This window comes from Ovis canadensis, chromosome 15, assembly GCF_042477335.2.
Source record: "Ovis canadensis isolate MfBH-ARS-UI-01 breed Bighorn chromosome 15, ARS-UI_OviCan_v2, whole genome shotgun sequence".
Lineage (NCBI taxonomy): Eukaryota > Metazoa > Chordata > Mammalia > Artiodactyla > Bovidae > Ovis > Ovis canadensis.
Window position 1 is genome coordinate 72,504,736 of NC_091259.1, and position 21,878 is coordinate 72,526,613.

The 21,878-nt window shown below is 38.4% G+C and overlaps 1 protein-coding gene across 1 annotated transcript in view; it reads left to right on the top strand.

Annotated features, from left to right (window-relative positions):
* The window catches only part of PDHX (pyruvate dehydrogenase complex component X), a 72,715-nt gene that overhangs the window by 21,707 nt on the left and 29,130 nt on the right, over positions 1–21,878 (top strand). Inside the window, exon 3 of the mRNA XM_069554721.1 lies at positions 14,156–14,256. Within this exon, the coding sequence (XP_069410822.1) occupies positions 14,156–14,256 (101 nt within the window). The remainder of the gene's footprint in view (positions 1–14,155; positions 14,257–21,878) is intronic.

A 21,878-nucleotide genomic window follows, 5' to 3' on the forward strand; every position in this document is an offset into this window, starting at 1 on the left:
GGCAGTTCTATTTCTAGGGATCCTATCTCAAGGCAAAAATAAGAAAAGACTCACATGTGAGGTGATTTATTACAGCAGTGTTTGTAATAGCAAAAGGTGGAAATAGTCCAGCAGTGGTCAACACAGAGTTTGATGAATAACATAGACTATATCCACAGCTATAAGAGGAATGAAGAGTATCGCTGATACTGTTGTAGCTTGATCTTCAGGGCAGAAAAGCAAGGTGGAAACTGGTAGATACAGTATGTATTATTCACGAAAAAAAGAGATAGGAGTACTAATATTTGGAAATTTTAAAACAGACAAAAAAAATTAACAAAAAACAAGTGGTTATCTGTAGTGCAGTTGAGGAAACAGTGTAGTGAGTGGAGGGAGTAGAAGCTAGATTTCTCTGAATGTACCTTGTTTGTCTCCTTAACTTTAGAACACATACATATTTTGCATAATTTTAACACAATTTAATTTTAAAAGACTCCTAACCGTGGAAACCAGATGAAGCAGAAGGGCCTAATTATATACTGACTAACTGATACAACACCCGTGCAGAGAGGGGCTATTTCAAATGTCAGTAAACTTGACTGTATATACCTGCTAAATTGTAACTGAAAGACAATGACATCTCTAAAAATATAAACTGTTTAGAGTAATTGTATTATAGTGGTTATGTTGGTTGTCTTTGTTACTCTAAGGTTTTTTAAAATGTGTTTTATGGGATAAAGCAGATGAGTGATTAAGCTGATATTATTGGGAACCCAGCCTTTGGATGAGTTTTAAAGGAAAACATATGAAAGATAGCTAGGGTTAAGGAAAGGTCCTGTGATGGTTAATTTTATAGCTCTTTTCCGTGGCAGGGCCTGGAAAAACAACAAACCTGCTAGTGATGAGCACCCCTAACAATGAGACTATAGTCTCTAAATGCCATTTCCTGCTGAAGTTAACCAGAGCTTCTTGGAAAATAGCTGCTTCCAGGTCTGTGGCAGACAGTGTACAAGATGGAATGTGAAAGTGAAAGTCACTCAGTCATGTCTGACTCTTATGACCTCATGGACTGTATAGTCCATGGAATTCTCCAGGCCAGAATACTAGAGTTCTCTTCTCCAGGGGATCTTCCCAACCCAGGGATTGAACCCAGGTCTCCCGCATAGCAGGCAGATTCTTTACCAGCTGAGCCACCAGGAAAGCCCAGGAATGCTGGAGTGAGTAGCCTATCCCTTCTCCAGTGAATCTTCCCTACCCAGGAATCGAATTGGGGTTTCCTGCTTGAACATATTGTCAATTTAGAAAGCAAAGCAGTTATCAAAAACTCCTGAAAGTGAAGTCACTCAGTCATCTCTGACTCTTTGCCACCCCATGGACTGTAACCTACCAGGCTCCTCTGTCCATGGGATTTTCCAGGGAAGAATACTGGGGTGGGTTACCGTTGCCTTCTTCAGGGGATCTTCCCGACCCAGGGATCGAACCTGGTTCTCCTACACTGCAGACAGACTCTTTACTGTCTGAGCTACTGGGGAAACCTTTCAAGCTAAATTCCCCCGAAACTCCTGAGGGCATCTTAATGGACTCAGGACTCAAAAATGGGCCAATTTGAGAATCAGTAAGAATAGTATCTATGGTATATTTTGAAACACATTAAATATATTTGAATTCAAAGCTTTCAGTAATTCTCCTTTAGGGAATACCAGTAAAGTAACTCATTTTGAAAACTGACGATGAGTGGAAAGACTCAAGTATTGTCCTTGCCTTTCTTCTACGAACTGTAGCTCAGAATAACCATGTGCCAAGAAATTTCTAATTAGTGGCATATTTCCCAATTCTTAAAAGATGGAGGAATGATAGAATGTCACCGTGTCACAATTTTGCAAACTCTAATGAATTAAGGGATATTGCCAGTGACCATCAATGCTCTGCTGTTATCACAAAAAGAGAGAAAACCAGCTAGTACACCCCACCAGCTATAAGATTGTCTTGCCAGAAACTTGAGCCAAATGTGATCAAGCTTATAGTTGTAACACCAACTTCCAGGAGATATAGAGGATGTATTCAGTGACACCATGAGGAATATATCAGCATAATCCAGTTCCAATGTAGGGACCTTATTTTGTTTATGATTCAAGTAACTAAAACATTTGGGGACATTTGAAAATTACATGTTTAATGAGATTAAGGCATGAATCATTTTAGAGGTTTAATGATACTGTGATAATCATTTAAAAAAATTCATCTCTAAGAGATATGAGTTGAAATACTTACGTATGAAATGACAGTATGTCTGGCATTAACTTCAAAATACCTCTGGTGGGAGGATGGGCAAAGTTGTTCATGAGTCAACTGACGGTTGTAAAAGATTCTAAGCTGGTTTATTAACTCTCTTTATCACTTCTGAGATTTTTGTGCTAATCTTTTCTAAAGTTGTACAGTCTGTAGCCTTTGGGATATAACTTGGAGTGAGAAACTACTCTTTCCTCAGTTTTTTATAAGTTCAATGTGAATTTTGAATCTTGTTAGTAAGACAGTATTTGTTATAATAGTACCTAAGCTGTATGAATGTCTTACTTATATAGAAACCATTTTGCCAGGTTTTTTAGAATGTGTTTACTGAAGTAACATTGGTTTATAGCAGTGTGTATTTCATGTGTACAGACTCAGATTTCTTCTCTGTGTGCTGCGCTTTGCTCACCACCAAAACCTTATGTCTCCATCTGGCAACACGTGGGCGATCCTCTTTACCCATTTCGTCCTCTCCGCCTTCCCCTCCCCTTTCCCCTGATTACTGGGTAACCACTATTCTGTTGTCTGTGGCTCTGTGTTTGTTTTGATTTGTTGATTCTTTGTTTTGTTTGTTATAGTCTTTGCATGAGTGAAATCGTATTTATCTTTCTTTGCATTATTTCATTTAGCATAATACCCTCAAGGTCCATCATCCTTGCTGTTGCAAATAGCAAACTTTTCCTCTTTTTTTATGACTGAGTAGTATTCCATTAAATAATGTATTTATGTATATATCTCACATCTTTATCCATTTATCTGTTGATGATCACATAGGTTGTTTTTATACAACTTAAGTATTACAGTAATCCTTGTAAATAATTATTTTGCCAGATTTTAAATACTTAGTATGGTGCTTAAAAAAATAAGACTAAGTATATGGAGGCCAAAGAGATGAGGATGCTTCAGTGCTCATGGTACAGAAGAACAGAGGAAACGTTACTATCGAGGAAGTTGGAGGAGGAGATTTTTATTCTCCTGGCCGCTGGCTTCCTTCCCTTTCGTTTCTGTTGTTGTTGCCGTGTACCGGGCACTGACTGTGGAGTGGCTTCTTTAGCCATCTCCCTGCGCTTTACCCCTCCTGCAGCATGCTAAACTTTTGGAGAGCTGAATTTCCATTAAGGTTTGTTGAACAGATGTAGAGAGATATTGACCATATGAGTTCCCCATACCCATTATTATGCCTCGGATTGAGAAATGTTAAGCCAAGCATTAAACATGTAAAGAGAAGAGGAAAGAGTGAGCTGAGAATGAAGGACATGGTCTGGGAGGACTGACCCCAGAGGGTAGCCCTGAAAGGACTTCTGGGGTCTCTATGTGATTCAGTGGGCACAGATGTCATCCTGACAAATGCTGGTATTGAATGGTCCAGCCTAGTGCTTACCAGGTGGTATAGAGAGAGTTTAGGCAGTGGGCAGGAGTTCAGAGTATGACAGGGCTGTGCTGTGATTCTGGGAAATGAGCCATTCATGGCAGTGACGACAAGTGTTGGGGTTGGGAAGAAGGCTGCAAGTGGAAGTACAAGCTTGGAAGTACGAGGGAAAAGCACCCAGTTCTTGTGGGTAAGAGGCAGGACCTTGAGGCTAGAAAGGCAATAAGACAAGTGATAGAATGGGCCTTGCAGGAGGAGCTTGGATCTGTGGACTGGGCCAGTATAGGAGATGGGAGGTGTGACACAAGGAGGCTCTTTTGTGACCCCATGGACTGTAGCCTGCTAGGCTCCACTGTCCATGAGATTTCCCGTGCAAGCCTACTGGAGTGGATTGCCAGTTCCTTCTCGAGGGCATCTTCCCAACCCAGCAGTAGAACCCAGGTCTCCTGCATTGCAGGCAAATTCCTTACCACCGAGCCACCTGGGAAGCTCTCTAAAGCCATATGCTTTACAGACAAATATATTTGTTTGACTTGGAATTTAAAATGCCTACTCTGTTGAAAATGTTCTCTCATAGGCCTCTTCTCGTGAGGCTTTGGGGATTCAGATTTGTAGTATTTGCATTTTCTGGGAACGCGCAAGTAGGGGTAAAGCAGTCCTGGGCTGATAATCTTCCTGGGTTACTTGGCAGATGCCATTATTATGGAAAACATAGTCTCTAAGCCAGTTCACACAAGATTCCGAGATAAAGGCCCACTTTAGCCACAAATTCACAATTCCATACTTAGTAATTGACATGGAAGCTGCCTTTTAGGAGCAAAAGTTATTAGACATAACAAGCAGCAGAATTAGACCTTCAAGAACTTCAGTTAATTGGAATTACTGCATATATCGAAACATACTTTTGAAATGATAAAATGTTTAAGAGAAGGAATTGAAACTATGTAAAAAGACAAACACAATCCAGACAGATTTGAAAAGGACAAGTAGAACTTCTAGGAATGAAAAATATTGTCTCCAAAATTAGAAAATATAAAACTCAGATTTGGGTTAAAGTGTAGATGCGAGTGACCAAAGTTTTCGTGAAGTCCAACCTGAGAAAATTAGTCTGCCTGCAGCAGTGAAATAAAGCAGTAGAAAATATAAAAGAGAAGCTGAAACCTGAAGAATAGAATGAGAATCCTATACTAACCCAATAGGAAGAATTCTACAAGGACAAAAAGAGAGAATGAGGAAGAGGTAATAACAACAACAAAAACTGACAGAGACTTTTCTAGAATTTGAGAAAGACAAATGTCATATAAATGAAAGAACCAGTGCTTCATTAGGAAGCATTGTGAGCCATTGGCTCTGCGGGGTTGCTGCCACCTTTTAAAATAATTATCAGTATCTAAGAAAGTTCCACCTTTATTAATAATGCAGTCAGTTGGAATCTATTTTTAAGTTTCTTTTTTCCTGATGAATTACAGAGCTTTGGCTATTTCCATATTCAGCATGACAGAGTGTTGGTGTCATTAAATAATGATTCATACACAGACCAGCCTTTTAAGATTATTATAAAAAGATTAAATTTCTTCACACTTTGAGACCTGAGAGGCAAGTATTAATAGATAAGAGGGTTCTTTGGACCACATTTATCTCTTGGTCTTTCAGCTCACGGGCAGTCTGATAAGTTATTCACAGCCATTAGAATATGGTGAGTATGATGAAGAGCCAGGAGACAAATGGTTTCATCATTCTGTTCTTTTTTAATTTTGATTACACGTGCTGTTTTCATATAGGACAAGCTAGGATGTACTTGAAGCCCTTGGAGGCTGTTTCCTTGATGGTTGCTTTTAAAATTCTGTGTTCTACCAACTGAGGAGAAATGTTTACCAGTATACATAAGTAATAGAGAGAAGTCTAAATCCTTGGTTCTCCATAATCCACTGGCTTCTTGTTTAAGGTCGTCACCTTTATGAATTTTTTTTGGTGTGTGTGAGCATAATTTAGTTCTTTATGTATTGTACACATGGGTAGGGTTATATATGGCTTAGTGTGTTTAGTGCTTGATACATGACTTGTTTCTATCATTATGTGTTAAAAACATTTACATTCTGTAAGAAAACTTTCTATATACTTCTTATCTCACTAGCTACATTTAAAAAATTTTTTATCTTGAGATCTTTATTGTATGGTTACTGTATAAAACACCGAGTTTAAACTTTCAGACATTTAAGAGGATTGAAATTTTTTTCATGAAAAAGAACAATGTATCTAATTTTAAATCTAATTTATTTTTAAGCTGAGGCTAATGATCTGATAACCTTTGGTGGATGGCAGTTGGGTCTTACAAACTAACATTTCTTGAAAATAGGAGACTGTAATTTACAACTGTTAACATGTGTAGTGGGGGGAGGCGGGGTAAGCCAAGCCAATAAGAGTGCTATAGAAAATACTCTGACCTGGATTTGTCCTTTGGGGTTCCCACTCTGCCGTGAAATATCTGGGTGTAAGTTGAACTAGATGATAGCTAAGATAAATCCTTGACTTCCGAATTCTGTGATAATTCAGTTTCCTTTTCTTTTTTGAAGTCATAGTGTTTCATAACCTCCTCAGGAGTCTCTTGAGTGTCATCTGAAATCTGCCTCATACATGGAGGGTAGGGAGAAATGGAAGAAAGAGGCTCCAGTTTGATAACGTGACAAGTTTAATAAGCAAGGGGACTTTCATGAGAGGCCACAGGCCAGGTTGAACCCCACACCACCAGTTAGAATCTTAAAAGTATACAGAGGCCTACGCTGGGCTCAGTCACATACACTGTCCAGGTGATCTCAGCACCAGAATTCTGTCTCATGGCCATGTCCGTCGGCAGCTTCTAGGGCTGGGAAGGCAAGCAGAGTGCACATTTCACAGGGAGTGGGTGAGGGACTTCCATTCACTCTTGTACAGCCAAGTGGTCACAGCCTCCTGATAGCCACTATCATCACATGGAAACATGTAATAATACCGCATATAAATTATTCCCATCTTTGTTGATCTAATGAGTGTTAGAAAAGTAGTGTTACAATGAGTATTACAATACTTAATTTCAGTCTGAGGATTAAGTACTGAATATGCACCATTAAGTTCATAGAGAAAACAGTTCAAAAATGCTGGGTAACATGTACAGTTTCAAAATCTGCTGAAAGGTGAATTGTACTACAATTCCACATTTTTATTTCAAGCTTGTTATTTGATGGGGGAAGTGTGTATCAGATACTTTTATTTAAAGTGTATATAGATTATTTTTTCATCAATTTAAAGGTCAAATCATGGGGTCGCAAAGAGCTGGACATGACTGAATGGAACTAAACTGGAAGGTCAAATCTGTTAAAACAACCAAAAGGAAGAAAATATTCTTGTTCCCTCCTATTGTGAGAGCATATTTAAGAGTATGAAAAACATTGTTTTCTTTCTTGAGATATTTAAGAGCATATCCTGAAACACTGGAACAAAACTAGGCTGAGATACTAACAATTTTGTGCCGTACTTGGCCACATCTGGAACCCACGTGGAACTTGCATTATCAGCCACGTTACTGCTGCCACGCTTGGGGTTTGTTATCTGTCAGAAACTGTCATTTTATGTGGGCTTTGCTTCTGTCATGTGACTGGGAATCTTGAATATGTCAAACAATTTTTGAGCAAACCTTAGACTGTACCTAACTAATATAGTGTATAGAATTCAGAAATAAAACTGTCTTGGACGAGTTGATCACTGAATCGTTATTACCAGTTGCTACTGGAAAGTTAAATGGGTCTCTGGCTTTTATTGTAGATGGCTTCGGTTTCTGTTTTATTTCTGGGGATTTGTATACATGTTTGGATGCTAAAATGGGAAAAATTTTAAATGTGTGTTTCACACATAAGTTCAATGTTGTTTCAGTATACTACTATTTTAACAGCTTTTGAGGTATAATATACACACTGTAGTCTTCACCTATTTTAAATGCAGAATTCAGTGATTTTTAGTGAATATATAGAGTTCTGAAACTGTCATCAAAATCCAGTTTTAGAACATTTCTATCACCTCCAAAAACATCCCTAATGCTTGATTACAGTTACTTCTTTCTCTTATCACTATCTTGATCTGCTTTTGTCTCTAAAATTTGCCTTCTCTGGGCATTTAGTGTAAATAAACTCATGTTTTATGAAGCCTTTTGTGACTGGCTTCTTTGATTTAGCGTGACTTTGCAGTTCATCCATGTTGTAGCCTGTATCAGCAATCCATTCCTTTTATTGCTGAATCACCTGTCATCATTATGAAGAGCATTTCACATTTATTGTTAATATTTCTGCTATGTCAGAATTCTAGAGTTGGTGAGTGGAATTACAGATTATGTCATTCAGCAGAGCTTTCTGTGGGGATGGACGGGTTCTGTGTCTGCAGTGCCCAGTGTAATAGGCACTAGCCACGTGTGTGGTGGGCACTGCAGTAAAAATGTGAGAGCCAGAGGGATGTAAGGGCGGTTAGCTTTGCCTACCAGTTTCCTTCTCAAACAACTACTCATGCCTTCAGCCCTCAGAGTAGGACTTCAGATGGCCTAGGAGCTGAGTTGCCTGGGCCGTGGGGCATACAAATGGTATCTTTTCCTGTGTGGTGGGAAGAGTTGGCAAATCCTGACTAGGCTCCCCTTCTCTATCCTCCTATGCTGCTTGGGCACTGACTGGATGGGACTTCTTGGCCTGCTTGTTAGTCTTCTTCCTCAGTCAGCCTAGAAACTTCTTGAAGCAGGTCTATCTTGTTATTGTTTACCATCGGGCCTTGGGCAGTATCATTCACATAGGGCAGTAAATATTTGTGTTGATAAACAGTTATTTTTGTCTCTCATCATAGTTGTCATCCTGGTTCAGTTTAACACCAAGAGGAAGTGTTTTCTTTCATGTTCATGTAGATGTGACTTACTTGGTCTCCCGCTGCTACCACCACACACACCTTCTAAGTAAAGACTTTCATTCTTCACATTCAGCAGAACAGAATTATTTTGCGAAAGTCATAGAATGTGCTTAGTTGATACGGATCACCACTAACTGTCTGGTCTGGACACGCCCATAATCTGAAAGAGAAAGGGACGCCTGCCTGGTGTACTCCAGTCCTCAGCCGCCCGCCGGGACAAAGGCTCAGCATGATGACGATGCTGGCTTCGGTGCTGGGGAGCGGCCCCCGGGCGGGCCTCTGCTCTGGCCCCTCCTGGGGCCCGCACTCTCGCTCCGGGCCCGCTCCACCTCGGCTGCTGACCCGCACCGCGAGGCGATGGCGCAGGGACACGCGGGAACACGGCGAGGCCACGGCTCCTTCTGCAGCCAGGCAGCCCTCCTCCTCGCCGTCTTTCGCCTCGCGCCAGCCCTGATGCTCTGTACCAGCCTCTCAAGCTTCTCCTCTAGACTCTGAACTCCTTGTGGTCAGAGCCACATCTTACCGTTGTGTTTACACCCCGTGCTAACTGATGAATGCCTTATGTACTAAATGAGTGTTGAATTATCTGTCTAAAATAAGAGTATGCACGCAGTAGGGAACTAGAATGAATCTTGGTTCTCAATGGTCGTTCATAACATATCTAACTTCTTAATCTAAAGATGTTGTGAAGTGCTTTTTGAAGAGGTATGTGAAGAGTTAACACTGGCAGTTTCATGACTTTTTTTCCCTAATGGCTGTACATTCAAAATCTTCCTTAGAGTCAGAGAGAGATTAATAAGTAACTTGGTCAAAATTACCAACCAGTAAGTGTCAGGGCTTGGAATAAACCTGTGCCTGTGTTGGAAGAGCTCTTTGTAACTCCTGTGCCTTGCAGCCTCTCCATAGCACTAAATTGTTGACCAAGGCTGAAACTGAGTATATTTGGAGTCCTCATGGCTCAAAATTTTTCTTTGGTGTTCACTTTATCTTTGATTATTGATGTGTATGTAGAACCTTAGTTGTGTGATATTAGGGGTAATTGCTATGCCTTACATAATAATACAATGTTTTAAACCTTGCTGTGGTTTCTGGGGAAAGTTCACCACATAATTAGATGCTTCTCTCTGTTTCTTTACATTTTATCTCCCTTTCATGACTTTCGTGTAACTAATATGTATGTATGTTTTTTGTGAATGGGTGTACATTTAATTAAAATAAGGAGACAGGATACATGAGTTTTTAAATGTCAGAAACATGCTGCAAATCAAATGTAGAACTGAAGGAAACAGTTCAGCTTTGTTTAAAGGACAGTTTGATGTATACCTTATAAGGAAATGAGAATTTGTGATATTACTTCAGTTTTTTCCTGAAATGTTTTAATCTCATGCTCATTATGTATGAGGCACTACCTGGAGTCCTGGGGAATGAGGCAGAGTATGAAACACCTGAGGTGCATCCTATTCCTATTGTGAAGTTCATAGTTTGGTAAATAGAGGAAAACCCATTTTTAAAAAATGATAGCAGGAGCATAACATTTCATGGAGAAGGCAATGGCACCCCACTCCAGTACTCTTGCCTGGAAAATCCCATGGGCAGAGGGGCCTGGTAGGCTGCAGTCCATGGGGTCTCTAAGAGTAGGACACGACTGAGCAACTTCACTTTGACTTTTCACTTTCATGCATTGGAGAAGGAGATGGCAACACACTCCAGTGTTCTTGCCTGGAGAATCCCAGGGGTGGGGGAGCCTGGTGGGCTGCCGTCTATGGGGTCGCACAGAGTCGGACATGACTGAAGTGACTTAGCAGCAGCAGCAGCAGCAACATTTCATAGTGCAACTTGTGATTAATTACAACTACTCTAGGGATTCAGGAATAGGAACAAAATGATCTGGGTTGATCTATGGCTGAGATACAATTTGTGAACGATTTTCAAAGGGTGTTTGGAATTTGAAACAGGCAAGCACAAATGACAAAACACTATTTTATAGTTTTCCTTTGGGCAGAATTTCTTCCCTAGGTGTCTAAAAGAAGGATTTAGGTGCTTAGGTTGCCTCTTTCAGTTGTTTTTTCCACGGTTACAACAGAAACGTATTAGGATGTGATTCCTTTCCGTTTGCAATGTAGCCTGTCCTAACTACCCTGAAATGTGTCAGATAAAGAAGTAATGTGAGATTGTATAATCTGGCACAGTAGCTTTCTCTGAGTGACAGACAAGATTCCTTTTTGGATCTGATTCCTGCTTACTTCACCAGCCTAATCTCTCATCACTTCTCTCAGGTACTATTGGCCAGATCCTTTGAAGTTCCCTGTTCTCTTTTGCCTCTGGGGCTTTGGGTATGCTGTGCTTTTTGCCTGGATCACTTGCCCCTTTACTAGATTGCCTCCTCATCTTCTCAGGCTCAGATTTTTTTTTTTTTTAAGCCTTCTCTCATCTACCAAAAACTGCATTAGATGCCCCTCTTGAATGTTGCCATAGCATCCTGATTTCACCTAATCCCACTGTAATTTCCACTTAATTTGTCACAGGATAGTAAGGAAGCTTCATGAGGTCAGAAACCTTAACCATTTCCCCTCACTGTTGAATCCTCAGTGCCATAATATATTTTCAATAAATATTGGTTAAACAGGAAAATCTCTCTGGGGTTAGACAAAGAGCACCTATTAGGTGTTCAGTAAATATCTAACAGTTTATTTCATTAAAATAGTTTGTATTGGTTGTTCTGAACTATTTTAACTGAGGTATATTATAGCCATCTATGTGAAAATCTTGGTATTCAGTGAAGGAGTTTTAGTACAGTGAACTTCTAGAGCATATTTGTTATTTCTGCGTTTTAGATTTTCCTTCATGTTCTTTTATTGAGTATGCCTATTCATGTTGCTATGCCAGCTATTTTTGATGAGTAGCCAAGGGGGTGTGTTTCTGTGTTTTGTATTTTTCTTTCTCCTTTTATTCTATTTTTGTTTTAGGTCTGTTTCTTATAAGCAACATTTACGCAGATTTGTTTTGTTTTGTCTTGACAATCTCTTACTTTTAGTAGGTGGTTTTAATCCATTTATATTAATTGCAGTTACTGGTATGTTTGCACTTCTGCCATTTTTGTGTTTTCTGGTTTTAGTCTTTGCTTTTTTCTTTTCATGCATCTGTCTTTAATTAAATAATACATTTTGTTATTTTCTATATTTCCTGCTTTTATGGATGGTATAGGTTGTACTTCCATTTTAATATTTTTTGGCATATACCATTAAGTTTTTAGAATACGTATTTAATTATATTTTGCCAGTGGAATGTAGAATTATCCAGTATTTTTTTCTTCTGTCTATATCAAAGTTCTGTATGTTTTATCAAGCCGAAAATAACCTTACCCACCTTGCTGTTTTTTCAGTGTTTGAGTTGTAAACTCTTTTAGCCCCTCGGAAGCTTCCTTGTGAACGATCGCTGGTTAGCGCGCGCTCGTTTCCTGTGCTGCTTGTGTTGCATAGGCCCTGCGGCCCCCTCTGTCTGCTTTTCTGTTTGATAAACTGCATTTTGTAGTAGCTCATCAATAAGTGGTAAATTTTCTTAGCTTTTATGTATCTAAAGAATACTTTTCCTTCATTCTTGAATGGTGGTCTGGCTGCATATAAAATTCTAGACAGTTATTTTTCCCCAGCTTTTTGAAGATATTACTCCATTGTCTTCTGACCTCTATTGCAGCTGCTGAGAAGTGTGCTCTCAGTCTGTCATTCCGTTGAGGTAATCTATTTTTTTTCCCTCTGATAGCATTTAAGATTGTGTTTCTATTGTTGATTGTATGCAACTTCTATACAGTGTGTATCTACAATGTGGAGTCACGTGTATGCAGTAATTCTTTTTATCAAGGTATTACCTGCACAAAGTGTAAACTCAGTTAATTTTTATATGCACATGTATCCAGGTTACCAACACCTAGTCACAATGTAGAATATTTCCAGCAAGTTCCAAGACTCCCTCTATCCCCTCCTAGCCAATACATCATAGATCACCACACTGTAAACTCATTTAGTACTCCTTCATTTTGAAGATGCGTATCTCTTTTCAGCTCTAGGAAATTCTCAGCAATCATCTCTTCAGTCACTGTTTCTCCACTCTCTCTCCCATCTCTTTCCTTGGAACTCCTTTGGACAAAATGCTGCAGCCTCAATTTATGCCCTTAGCTGCTCTTTTCTACTTAACTTTTTGTATGCTCATATTAAGTTCCAGGTAGTTCATTGAAGCTGTCTTTAATTTACTAAATCATTCTTTCACTACCTCACCTTAGAACATATCCATTGACTGGTTTTTTAAAAAAAAATATATATAAAATTTCATTCACTGTATTTTTCATTTCTAAAATTTTCAGTTCAGTTTTTTTTTTCCTTTCAACCTGTTAGTTTTGTTTCTGCACATTATTTTTCTTTTTTAATCTCTTGTTCTTGTGATGGATCCTTTACCTTTGTTTCTGCTTCTAAACATCCTTAAGATACTTACTTTACAATCTTTGGTGGGTCGCACTAAACAGATTGCATCTGAAATGGATTTCTGAGTCAGTTCCTGATTTCTGTGGCTTTCCTTCTTGGCAGTACATTTCTTCCTGTTCTGGAACTTCGTTTTGCCACTTACTTTTGAGGGGAATGTTTTTGTTTTAGTTTCAGTGTCTTCCCACCTGTTCCTGAGTCTCCCCTCCCCCACCCCTCAATCCAGGGATGTTGCTGGGTCTTGTTGATCCTTGGTATACCGGCAGATGCACTGATGGAACCAGAGGGCGGCTGGCTCTGTCCCTGGTCTTCAGGTAGTTTTTGTTCCCTTATTAGTACCTTATTAGACCCACACTTCTGATTTAAAGCCATAGTTCTAGTCAGAGGTTTGGGTTCACTGTTTTATCAGTCTCCTGTTATAAGTTGAGCCCTGCTCCAGCCCTAGCCTTAAGGAGAGAATTGATGTGAGTAGTTCCCTGCTTTTAGTTCCCTTTGCGCCAAAGAAAACCACTATGCATCACCCTTCCTCTGTACCACCTGCTTTTAGATCCAGAAGCCAGCAGGTCAGGTTCTGCTCAGCATTTTTAAATATCCATACCATTTCTGTTGCACAGAAACATTTCTTATTTGACCTTAGCTGTGTCTTTGATTTTCTCTCATCATGCTTCATATGTTTTTATTCATTTTTGCTCTGTGCCAGCAGGGTTTCTGAACTCGCTTAAGATGTTAAAGAGGTGTTATTAATTGTAAAACTGTTGGAATAATAGTCAAAATATATTCAAAAGAAAGGACTGTGGGGTCTGGAATTGATTTGTTCAGAGGAGGATATGCATCCCCTACTATTCTCTATAAAATGTGATTTAATATTTGCTCAACAATCTCTGTAATCACTTTTTTATTATAAGAGATATAGCTTATGTCATTATTGGGCTTTTGGAAAATGTGAGAAAGCATGCTTATATACATAAACAGAAACACACAGAAACATACACACAGTGTGAGAATTATTTGTCATTCCACAGCCAGTATTTTAATACTTACTATCATATTTTAAACACTTTACACCCACCAACTCACATAACTAATATTCATATTTAAAAAACAAAACAAACCCAGTCTTGTTTTGTAGGTGAAGCTGTGAGTGCTGGAGATGCCTTATGTGAAATAGAGACTGACAAAGCTGTGGTAACCTTAGATGCAAGTGATGATGGCATCTTGGCCAAAATAGTGGTAAGTTTTTATTTTGATTGTCTTCAACAGGATGAAGGTTTCCTAACTGTCAAGTTCTTTAAAATTGAGTTCGTGTTTATTTGTACCTCTTTGTTTATGTTGTTGTGGTTGTGTGTTTTATTATATCTACATAATACAGTTTAAGTTCAGATATTTAAAATATTTCAGTGTTAGGTCTAATAATAATCAGTGATGATCAGACAACATAGAACTATTTCAGCTATGATAAAGATGCTCAGTATTGAAGGTTCTTTAGTGGAAAATGAGAAGCGTTCTGACCTGAGGGATGAGAGAAGTGTTCGAGGTGAATTTAAAGACAAAGAGAACAATAGTTAAAGCTTGAGCTTGCAGTTTCCAAGTTTGTAGTTGGTAAATTTTTTTTTAAAGAAATGTTTTACTGTAATCTTATGAAAACGAGAAATCTTATCTTCATCCATCCTCGGACTCCCAGGCCTGAAAGGTGTATAAAGTCAGCTCATCTCCTTTCACTAGACAGGAAGTTTGAAGTTGTCCTGTGCAGAGTCTTGCATGTGGGTTTCAAAGCCACACTAAGTTTCCTGATACTGTCTCATCCTTATAGTTTTATTCATCCTTTATATTTTTACAATTGATTAAAATATTATTGCATAAAAATGTATCTGTGATTATGTGCTCAGTCGTGTCTGACTCTTTGTGACCCTATGGACTATAATCCACCAGGCTCCTCCATCAGTGAGATTTCCCAGGCAAGAATACTGGAGTGGGTTGGCATTTCCTCTTAAAGGGGATTTTCCTGACCTAGGGATCAAACCCATGTCTCTCCTGCATGGGCAGGTAGATTCTTTACCACTGCACTACCTGGGAATCCCTAAAAAGATATGTGTATGGAATATTCCACATTCTTGCATGTTGTTGACACTCATATCTTTTGATAGCATATTTTCTGTTACATGAGCAAAAGAAAATATGCTGTGGGTCTAGTAAAACCAAAGACATTTCCTTTTAGGTCTAAGTTTTAATATACTGTAGTAGTTTTGAAAACTTCTATCAACAGTCTTTGCTTTATAACTAATTAAAAATATGAAGCTGTTACTTGGAAAACTTTGGTTGTATTATTACATGCTGAGGTTAGTGTAACCCTTCAACAAAAATGTGTAGCAATACAAGAGAGGTTACTTAATTGACAGAAGAAAATATCAGGTAGCCATTAAAAAGTAATTCCTAGGAAAAAATGTGATTTCATTATAAGTTAACAAAAATTCAAAATATTTTGGAAAAATGCTTTTATAATTATATATAGATGGTGATTACAGTCTTACAGAACTTTAAATAAAAATATAAACATAGACAAGATTAGAATAAAGTGTTATAAAAATTTGAGGTTTGTCTTTGGGTAGTAGAACTAAATGATTCTCCTGCTCTTTTTTTTTCTGTTTTTCTCTATATTCTTAATTTTCTATAATAAGCATTTTCTTGTAATGGAATATTAGAGTTTATATGAATAGTAAGTGAAATAAAATGCGTGAAGCCTGTCTGCAGTTACATGGTATACTCACTGATAGAGCATGTTTGTTTCTTACCTTCTAGGACAGTTAATGGATAGTGTGCTATAGCAGCTAAGAGCGTAGGCTCTGGAACCACACTGTTACCTGATCCATATAGATGATCAGTTCTGCCAGTTATTAGTTATGTCATGACTGGCAAATTCTTTAGTGTTCCTAGTAAAGTGGAGGTAGCTGTAATACCCTAGGTTGTGGGGTAATAGTAGGGATGGAGATAATGCATATATGCTCATTACAAGGCCTATCACCCACCAAGTGTTGGTAACCATCACTGTTCCCATTATTATTACGCTTATTCATTCAGTCTTGGTGACCATACTCCCATTTCAGCCTGCATATTTATCTCATAATTGGTGTTGGTTTTTGTGACTAGACATTATTAAGTGTCCATTCATGCCTCTGCAGCGTGATTTGTGCAGACACGCTGCATATCTCTTAGTAGTCCCTTGATGTGGTCTCACTCCTGAGCCACCAGCTCACCTCCACGTGGACCATGGATATAATGCCTTCTTTTGTACATTCTATCCGGAGACTGTACTTTGGAATGTCACACTTAATATTTTTTGCATTCTCATTTGTCAAATTCCTTTCAGTTGACATCTTCCCTATTGATAGCCATTGTTGAAAATACTTCCTAGGAGGAAGTATGAATGGAAGACTAAAAGTTCAGTACCTTTATAACTAGAAGAAAGTAAATGTTCTTACCAAAAATAGTTTATTTCACTAATTTATGGAGCATTTGTAAAGGAAAAATGTTTGAATTAGCACATGTAGTAAGCCCAGCTGTGTGTGCTTTTGGCAAGCTGTGTCTTTGGCCTCAGTTCTGGATTGTTTGGCTATGAAAGTCTTCCAGGATTGATAGCATTTTTCACTCAAGTACTTAGTAATACATTTCAAATTAATAATGATGCCTTAGGTCAGGCGTACCTATTCATCTGGGCCCCAAAGTTCTGAAAAGGTGGTGTGAGGTGGTATGATTGATAACAGCTTTAGTGGTACAAATAGCAGTTTCCTTGCCAAAGGCTGTATGTGCTTTAGAGCTCTGTGGCTTTATTATTATTCCACATGCATTTTGGATAATAGGAATGGGAGTATATTCATATCACAGTGCGTGCAATTTTATAGGGGGAAAAATGGAGGGAAGATTAAGGTGGTATTACTGATATTTTTAAAGCCTTTTACCGCCCCCCCTCCATTCTTAACCTTTCCATTCGCAAGTTACACCTTTGTCTTTCATTCTGGAATAATTCTCACATTAGTACCCATAATAAAATGATTTTTATAGGAATACATGTAAGAGAATCTTACTTTCAGAATCAAGGAGTTGGTTAATTGAGCTTATTAAAAGGCAGGTAATGATATAAAACTCCAGTTTTTAGTTTGCCCACGTTTGAAAGATTAAGAATTATAATCTGTTTTGCTCTTCATAGGGATTTATTTCCATAGTCTTAGAGAGTTTTTTATTTTCTCCCCCACCCCAATTTTATTCCTTTCTTAGTAATCATAATTTTTACATCTGAATTCCAGTTTAAATATAAAATATTAATTATTGTATTTCATTTAGAGCCAGAAAAAAGGCTTGAAAAGTGAAGTCGCTCAGTCGTGTCCGACTCTTTGCGACCCCATGGACTGTAGCCTACTAGGCTCCTTCGTCCATGGGATTTTCCAGGCAAGAATACTGGATTCTTATTCTTGATGGGAAATGGGTTGCCATTCCTTCTCCAGGAGATCTTCCCAACCCAGAGGCTGAACCCAGGTCTCCTGCATTGTAAGCGGATGCTTTACTGTCTGAGCCACCAGGGAAGTCCTGGTGGCTCATTTAGAGCCAGAAAAAAGCTTAGACATTCTTAATATTAATAAAGAATAAGTGCTGCCAGTATAGATAATTTTATGATTTATTTCCAATTAAGTTAATGGGAGAGTTGTTAAAGTCTCATTTAATCACACTAGTAAATTGTCATGTAAAAACCTTAAAGTGTTACACATGTATCAGTTCATAAGTTTAGTCTTTAATTTATTATTCAGCAAATTAGATAGCAGATGTTTTAAGTGGTAAAGTAATAAAATGGAGGGGATTCCCTGGTGGCTCATTGGTAAAGAATCTGTCTGCTAATGCAGGAGACCCAGGTTCGATCCCTGGGTTGGAAAGTTTCCCTGGAGAAGGAAATGGCAACCCTCTCCAGTATTCTTGCCTAGGAAATCCCATGGACAGAGGAGCCTGGAGGGCTGCAGTCTGTGGGGTCGTGAAGAGGTGAACATGACTTAGTGATTAAATAACAATAAAATAGAATATTAAGATGACTTTTGCTGAAGAGTTTAAGATTGGCTTCAGATATATTTAGGGTTACTATATAATTTGTCATACAGGTCAGGATGCTTTTGAGAGTGAAGAGAATGTAAGCTGTTAGGACATATTTAAACATAATTTTCCAAAATTTTAGTTTATTGACTGGCAATACAGTCATTGATTTTTATTTTGGGGTAGGCTGTTACTCTTCAAAACAATTTTCAAAAATAGAATTTTTTCTAAATTTTGACATCTATATATATTAAAACGTTTTTAAAATTCCTTTATTGATCATCCGAATATTGCAAAAAGTAGTGCTCAGTGGTGTCCAGCTCTCTGTGGCCCCATGGACTGTGTGGCCTGCCAGGCTTCTCTTGTCCATGGCATTTCCCAGGCAAGAGTACTGGAGCAGGTTGCCATTTCCTACTGCAGGGGATCTTCCCGACCCAGAGATTGAACCTGTGTCTCTTGCATCTCCTGCATTGGCAGGTGGATTCTTTTACTCGAACCACCTGAGAAACCTATTACAAAAACAACATCGTAATTATTTTGGGTACTGTTCCTCTGATTCAATTTCTTCGCTGTATCTCACTCCAGTAAAGAATGGATCTTTTCACTGTGGTTTTATTTTATTGTTAGGTTCCCTCTTACCCTCCCTTATATTTTGTTAAATTGCTTGCAGTCTTCTTCAAAATTACCTTTTGTAGTTTGAAAATTATCAGTTGAAATTTGAAGTTGTGAGACCTTGCAGTTGATTCGTCTTCACAGACTGTATTTTTAATTGAGAAAATACCCTCTCAAAGCCCAGAGCAAATCCTAGTAAATGGGAAACAGTCTCAGTTCTAAATTTTTTAATACTGAAATGGATAAATGACATTAAAGTAATAAATGAGTCTGTGTTTCCCACGAACTAAAAATTAAATAATTTATCATGTGCTCTTCTTTTTTAGGCTTCCTTGTAAAAACAGCACTGTCTTGAGGTGCGAGGTGATCGTTTTGATCATGTGAATGTAATTTACGGACACGGTACTGATCATGTTGACTGTTGTCTCTAGTGTCACACTGCATTTGACTCCTGACTTAGCAGCCCTGTGATCTAGAGCAAGTTATTTAGCCTTTCCTTCGCAGCCTCAGTTTCCTTATCTATGTGTGGGAATAATAATAGCACTTCAAAAGGTTTTTAAGAGAATTAAATGAGTGAACGCTGTGCAAGAACAGTGCCCAGCACCTGAGTGGCAGGCACACTGGTGTTCAAGGACTTAAGTGTTTCTTCTCCCCTTTGCATTTTAGCTTGTTGTTCATTTGTTTTCTCCTTTGTTGTATCTTACGTATCTTCCTTTTAAACCACTGTTCATTGTGCATGTAAGTTAAATATATATACCTTAAAGAACAAAAATTTCAAACTGTATAATGGTTCAAACTATGTTGGGAAAATCTGGACTGGTTTTAAACCAACTTTTAAGTCAGTCGTGTGACTCGGCTCATTTCTACTAACCATTGTATGTGCTCCTTCAGTCCTCACTTAGCAACTCTCAAGCTGTTCTGTTTTCAAAAAGACTATTTAAATAATTTTTTAGCTTACTGATTATTTTTTAATGTCAAATCAAAACACACAGTATTTATGAGCACCTTTAATGGAGTGAAGCCCCTCAAACAATTTCTCTCCTGGGAAGCACTGCTGTAGATATTTTGTGTCTTCAGTATCTCATATCCTTGGGTAGACTGGTGAGCTAATTAGAGGGCTGTCTTTTAGCACTTTTGCAGATAATACATTTCAGCTTGTGGGGATGTCTCTGGTAAAGAGAACTCATACTAGGGGTCTGGGCCTATGGATAGAATTCAGACTCTGTGTGTACATGTATATCGAGAAATAGTTCGTCATAGGCCTCACCACCTCAGTGTCTCACATGCTGCTATTTACACTCTAGTGCTGCCAGCCTCGTGGCTGGGCCTTTTTGTATGAATTTTCAACCTTTAGCAATGAGAGGTTCCTGCTTGATCCATGTTGAGTATATTTTTTATTTTAAAAATAACCCTAATCCTAACCCTAACTTGGTAAGGTCCTTAACATAGGTCTCAGCTATGATTTTTTGATGCAAAAATAAACAAGTGGGAATACATCCAACAGAAAAGCTTTATACAGCAAAGGAAACCATAGCAAAATGCAAAGGCAACCTACGGAATGGGAGAAAATATATGTAAGTCATATATCTGATAAGGGGCTGATATCCAAAATACATAAAGAAGTCATACAACTCAATAGAAAAAAACAAGCAATCCAATTTAAAAATGAGCAGAAGATCTGAATAGACATTTTTCCAAAGAAGACATGCAGATGGCCAACAGTTACATGAAAGGATGCTCAACATCATTAATCATCAGAGAAATGCAAACCTAACCACAATGAGGTGTTACCTCACAACCGTTAGAATAGCTGCTACCAAAAAGATAAGAAACAAGTGTTGGTGAGGATGTGGAGAAAAGAGAACTCCTGTGTACTCTTGGTGGGAATGTAAACTGTTGGTGGTGCAGCCACAATGGGAAGCAGTATGGAGGCTCCTAAAATTTAGAAATAGAACTATCATGATCTAGCAATTCCACTTCTGATATTTACCCAAAGAAAAAGAAAACACTAACTCAAAAAGGTACCTGCACTCCCGTGTTTACTCCAGGATTATTTACAACAGCCAAGATACAGAAACTACCCAAGTGTCCATCAGTGAGTGATTGGATAAAGAAACTAGAGTATAAATACACAGTGGAATACTAAGAATGAAATCTTGCTATTTGTAACAACACAGATAGAACTTGAGGGCAAAAAGTTGAAAAAAAAATGAAGGAGAGAAGTAAATAAATATGTCCATCTATATGTATATAAGGTATGAATTTAAATAAATATATATATGTTATACAAAAAAAAATCATAACTTGGAGAAAGACACCACTATAATCATAATAATAGCATCTTTCCCATCTATGTAGCATTTCCTAGATGTCTGGTACTATTCTAAGTATCTTATATATAACTCATTTATTTCATATAATATCTCTATGAAGTAGTTACTATTATTATTTCCATTTTACAGATGAAGAAGCAGGCAGGGTGAGATAAACCTCACCAAGGTCACATAACTAGTCAGTAGCAGGGCCAGCACTGAAACCCAAAGAACCTGTAAAAAATTGGGAGGGGAGCCTATTAATTTAAATGACAGACTCTAGATCCAATATTTGAGCATTATTGAGCTGTTTTATCAGAACTAAGTGTAAAACTCTTTCTTTTAGTATGAAGAAATCAGTGATACAAGAGTAGGAGAGAGTTTTGATCAAGTAAGTCAAGTGCCTGGGCCTCTGAGGCATCGTTAAGCTCCAGATACTGTCGTAGAGCAGAGCACATCCACCCACAGTCCTAACTCGGAGCAGTAACAAAGGCTCATTTGGTTTCTCAACACAGCTTTGAAAAGAGCATAATTTATTCTTTTGTTACTAAGTCTTCATCGATTTTAAATATTTGCTGACTACAACTTAAGCAAATATATGCAGGAAATTAGCACACCTCTAAAAGATCTCTTACGGCACTAAGGGAATAGAAAAAGAGAAGTGGTCTTTAAGTTTGTATAGGGACTTTAGTGAAAGTGAAGTCCCTCAGTCGTGTCCAACTCTTTGCGACCACGTAGACTGTAGCCCACCAGGCTCCTCCGTCCATGGGATTCTCCGGGCAAGAATACTGGAGTGGGTTGCCATTTCCTTCTCCAGGGGATCTTCCCGACCCAGGGATCGAACCCAGGCCTCCTGCA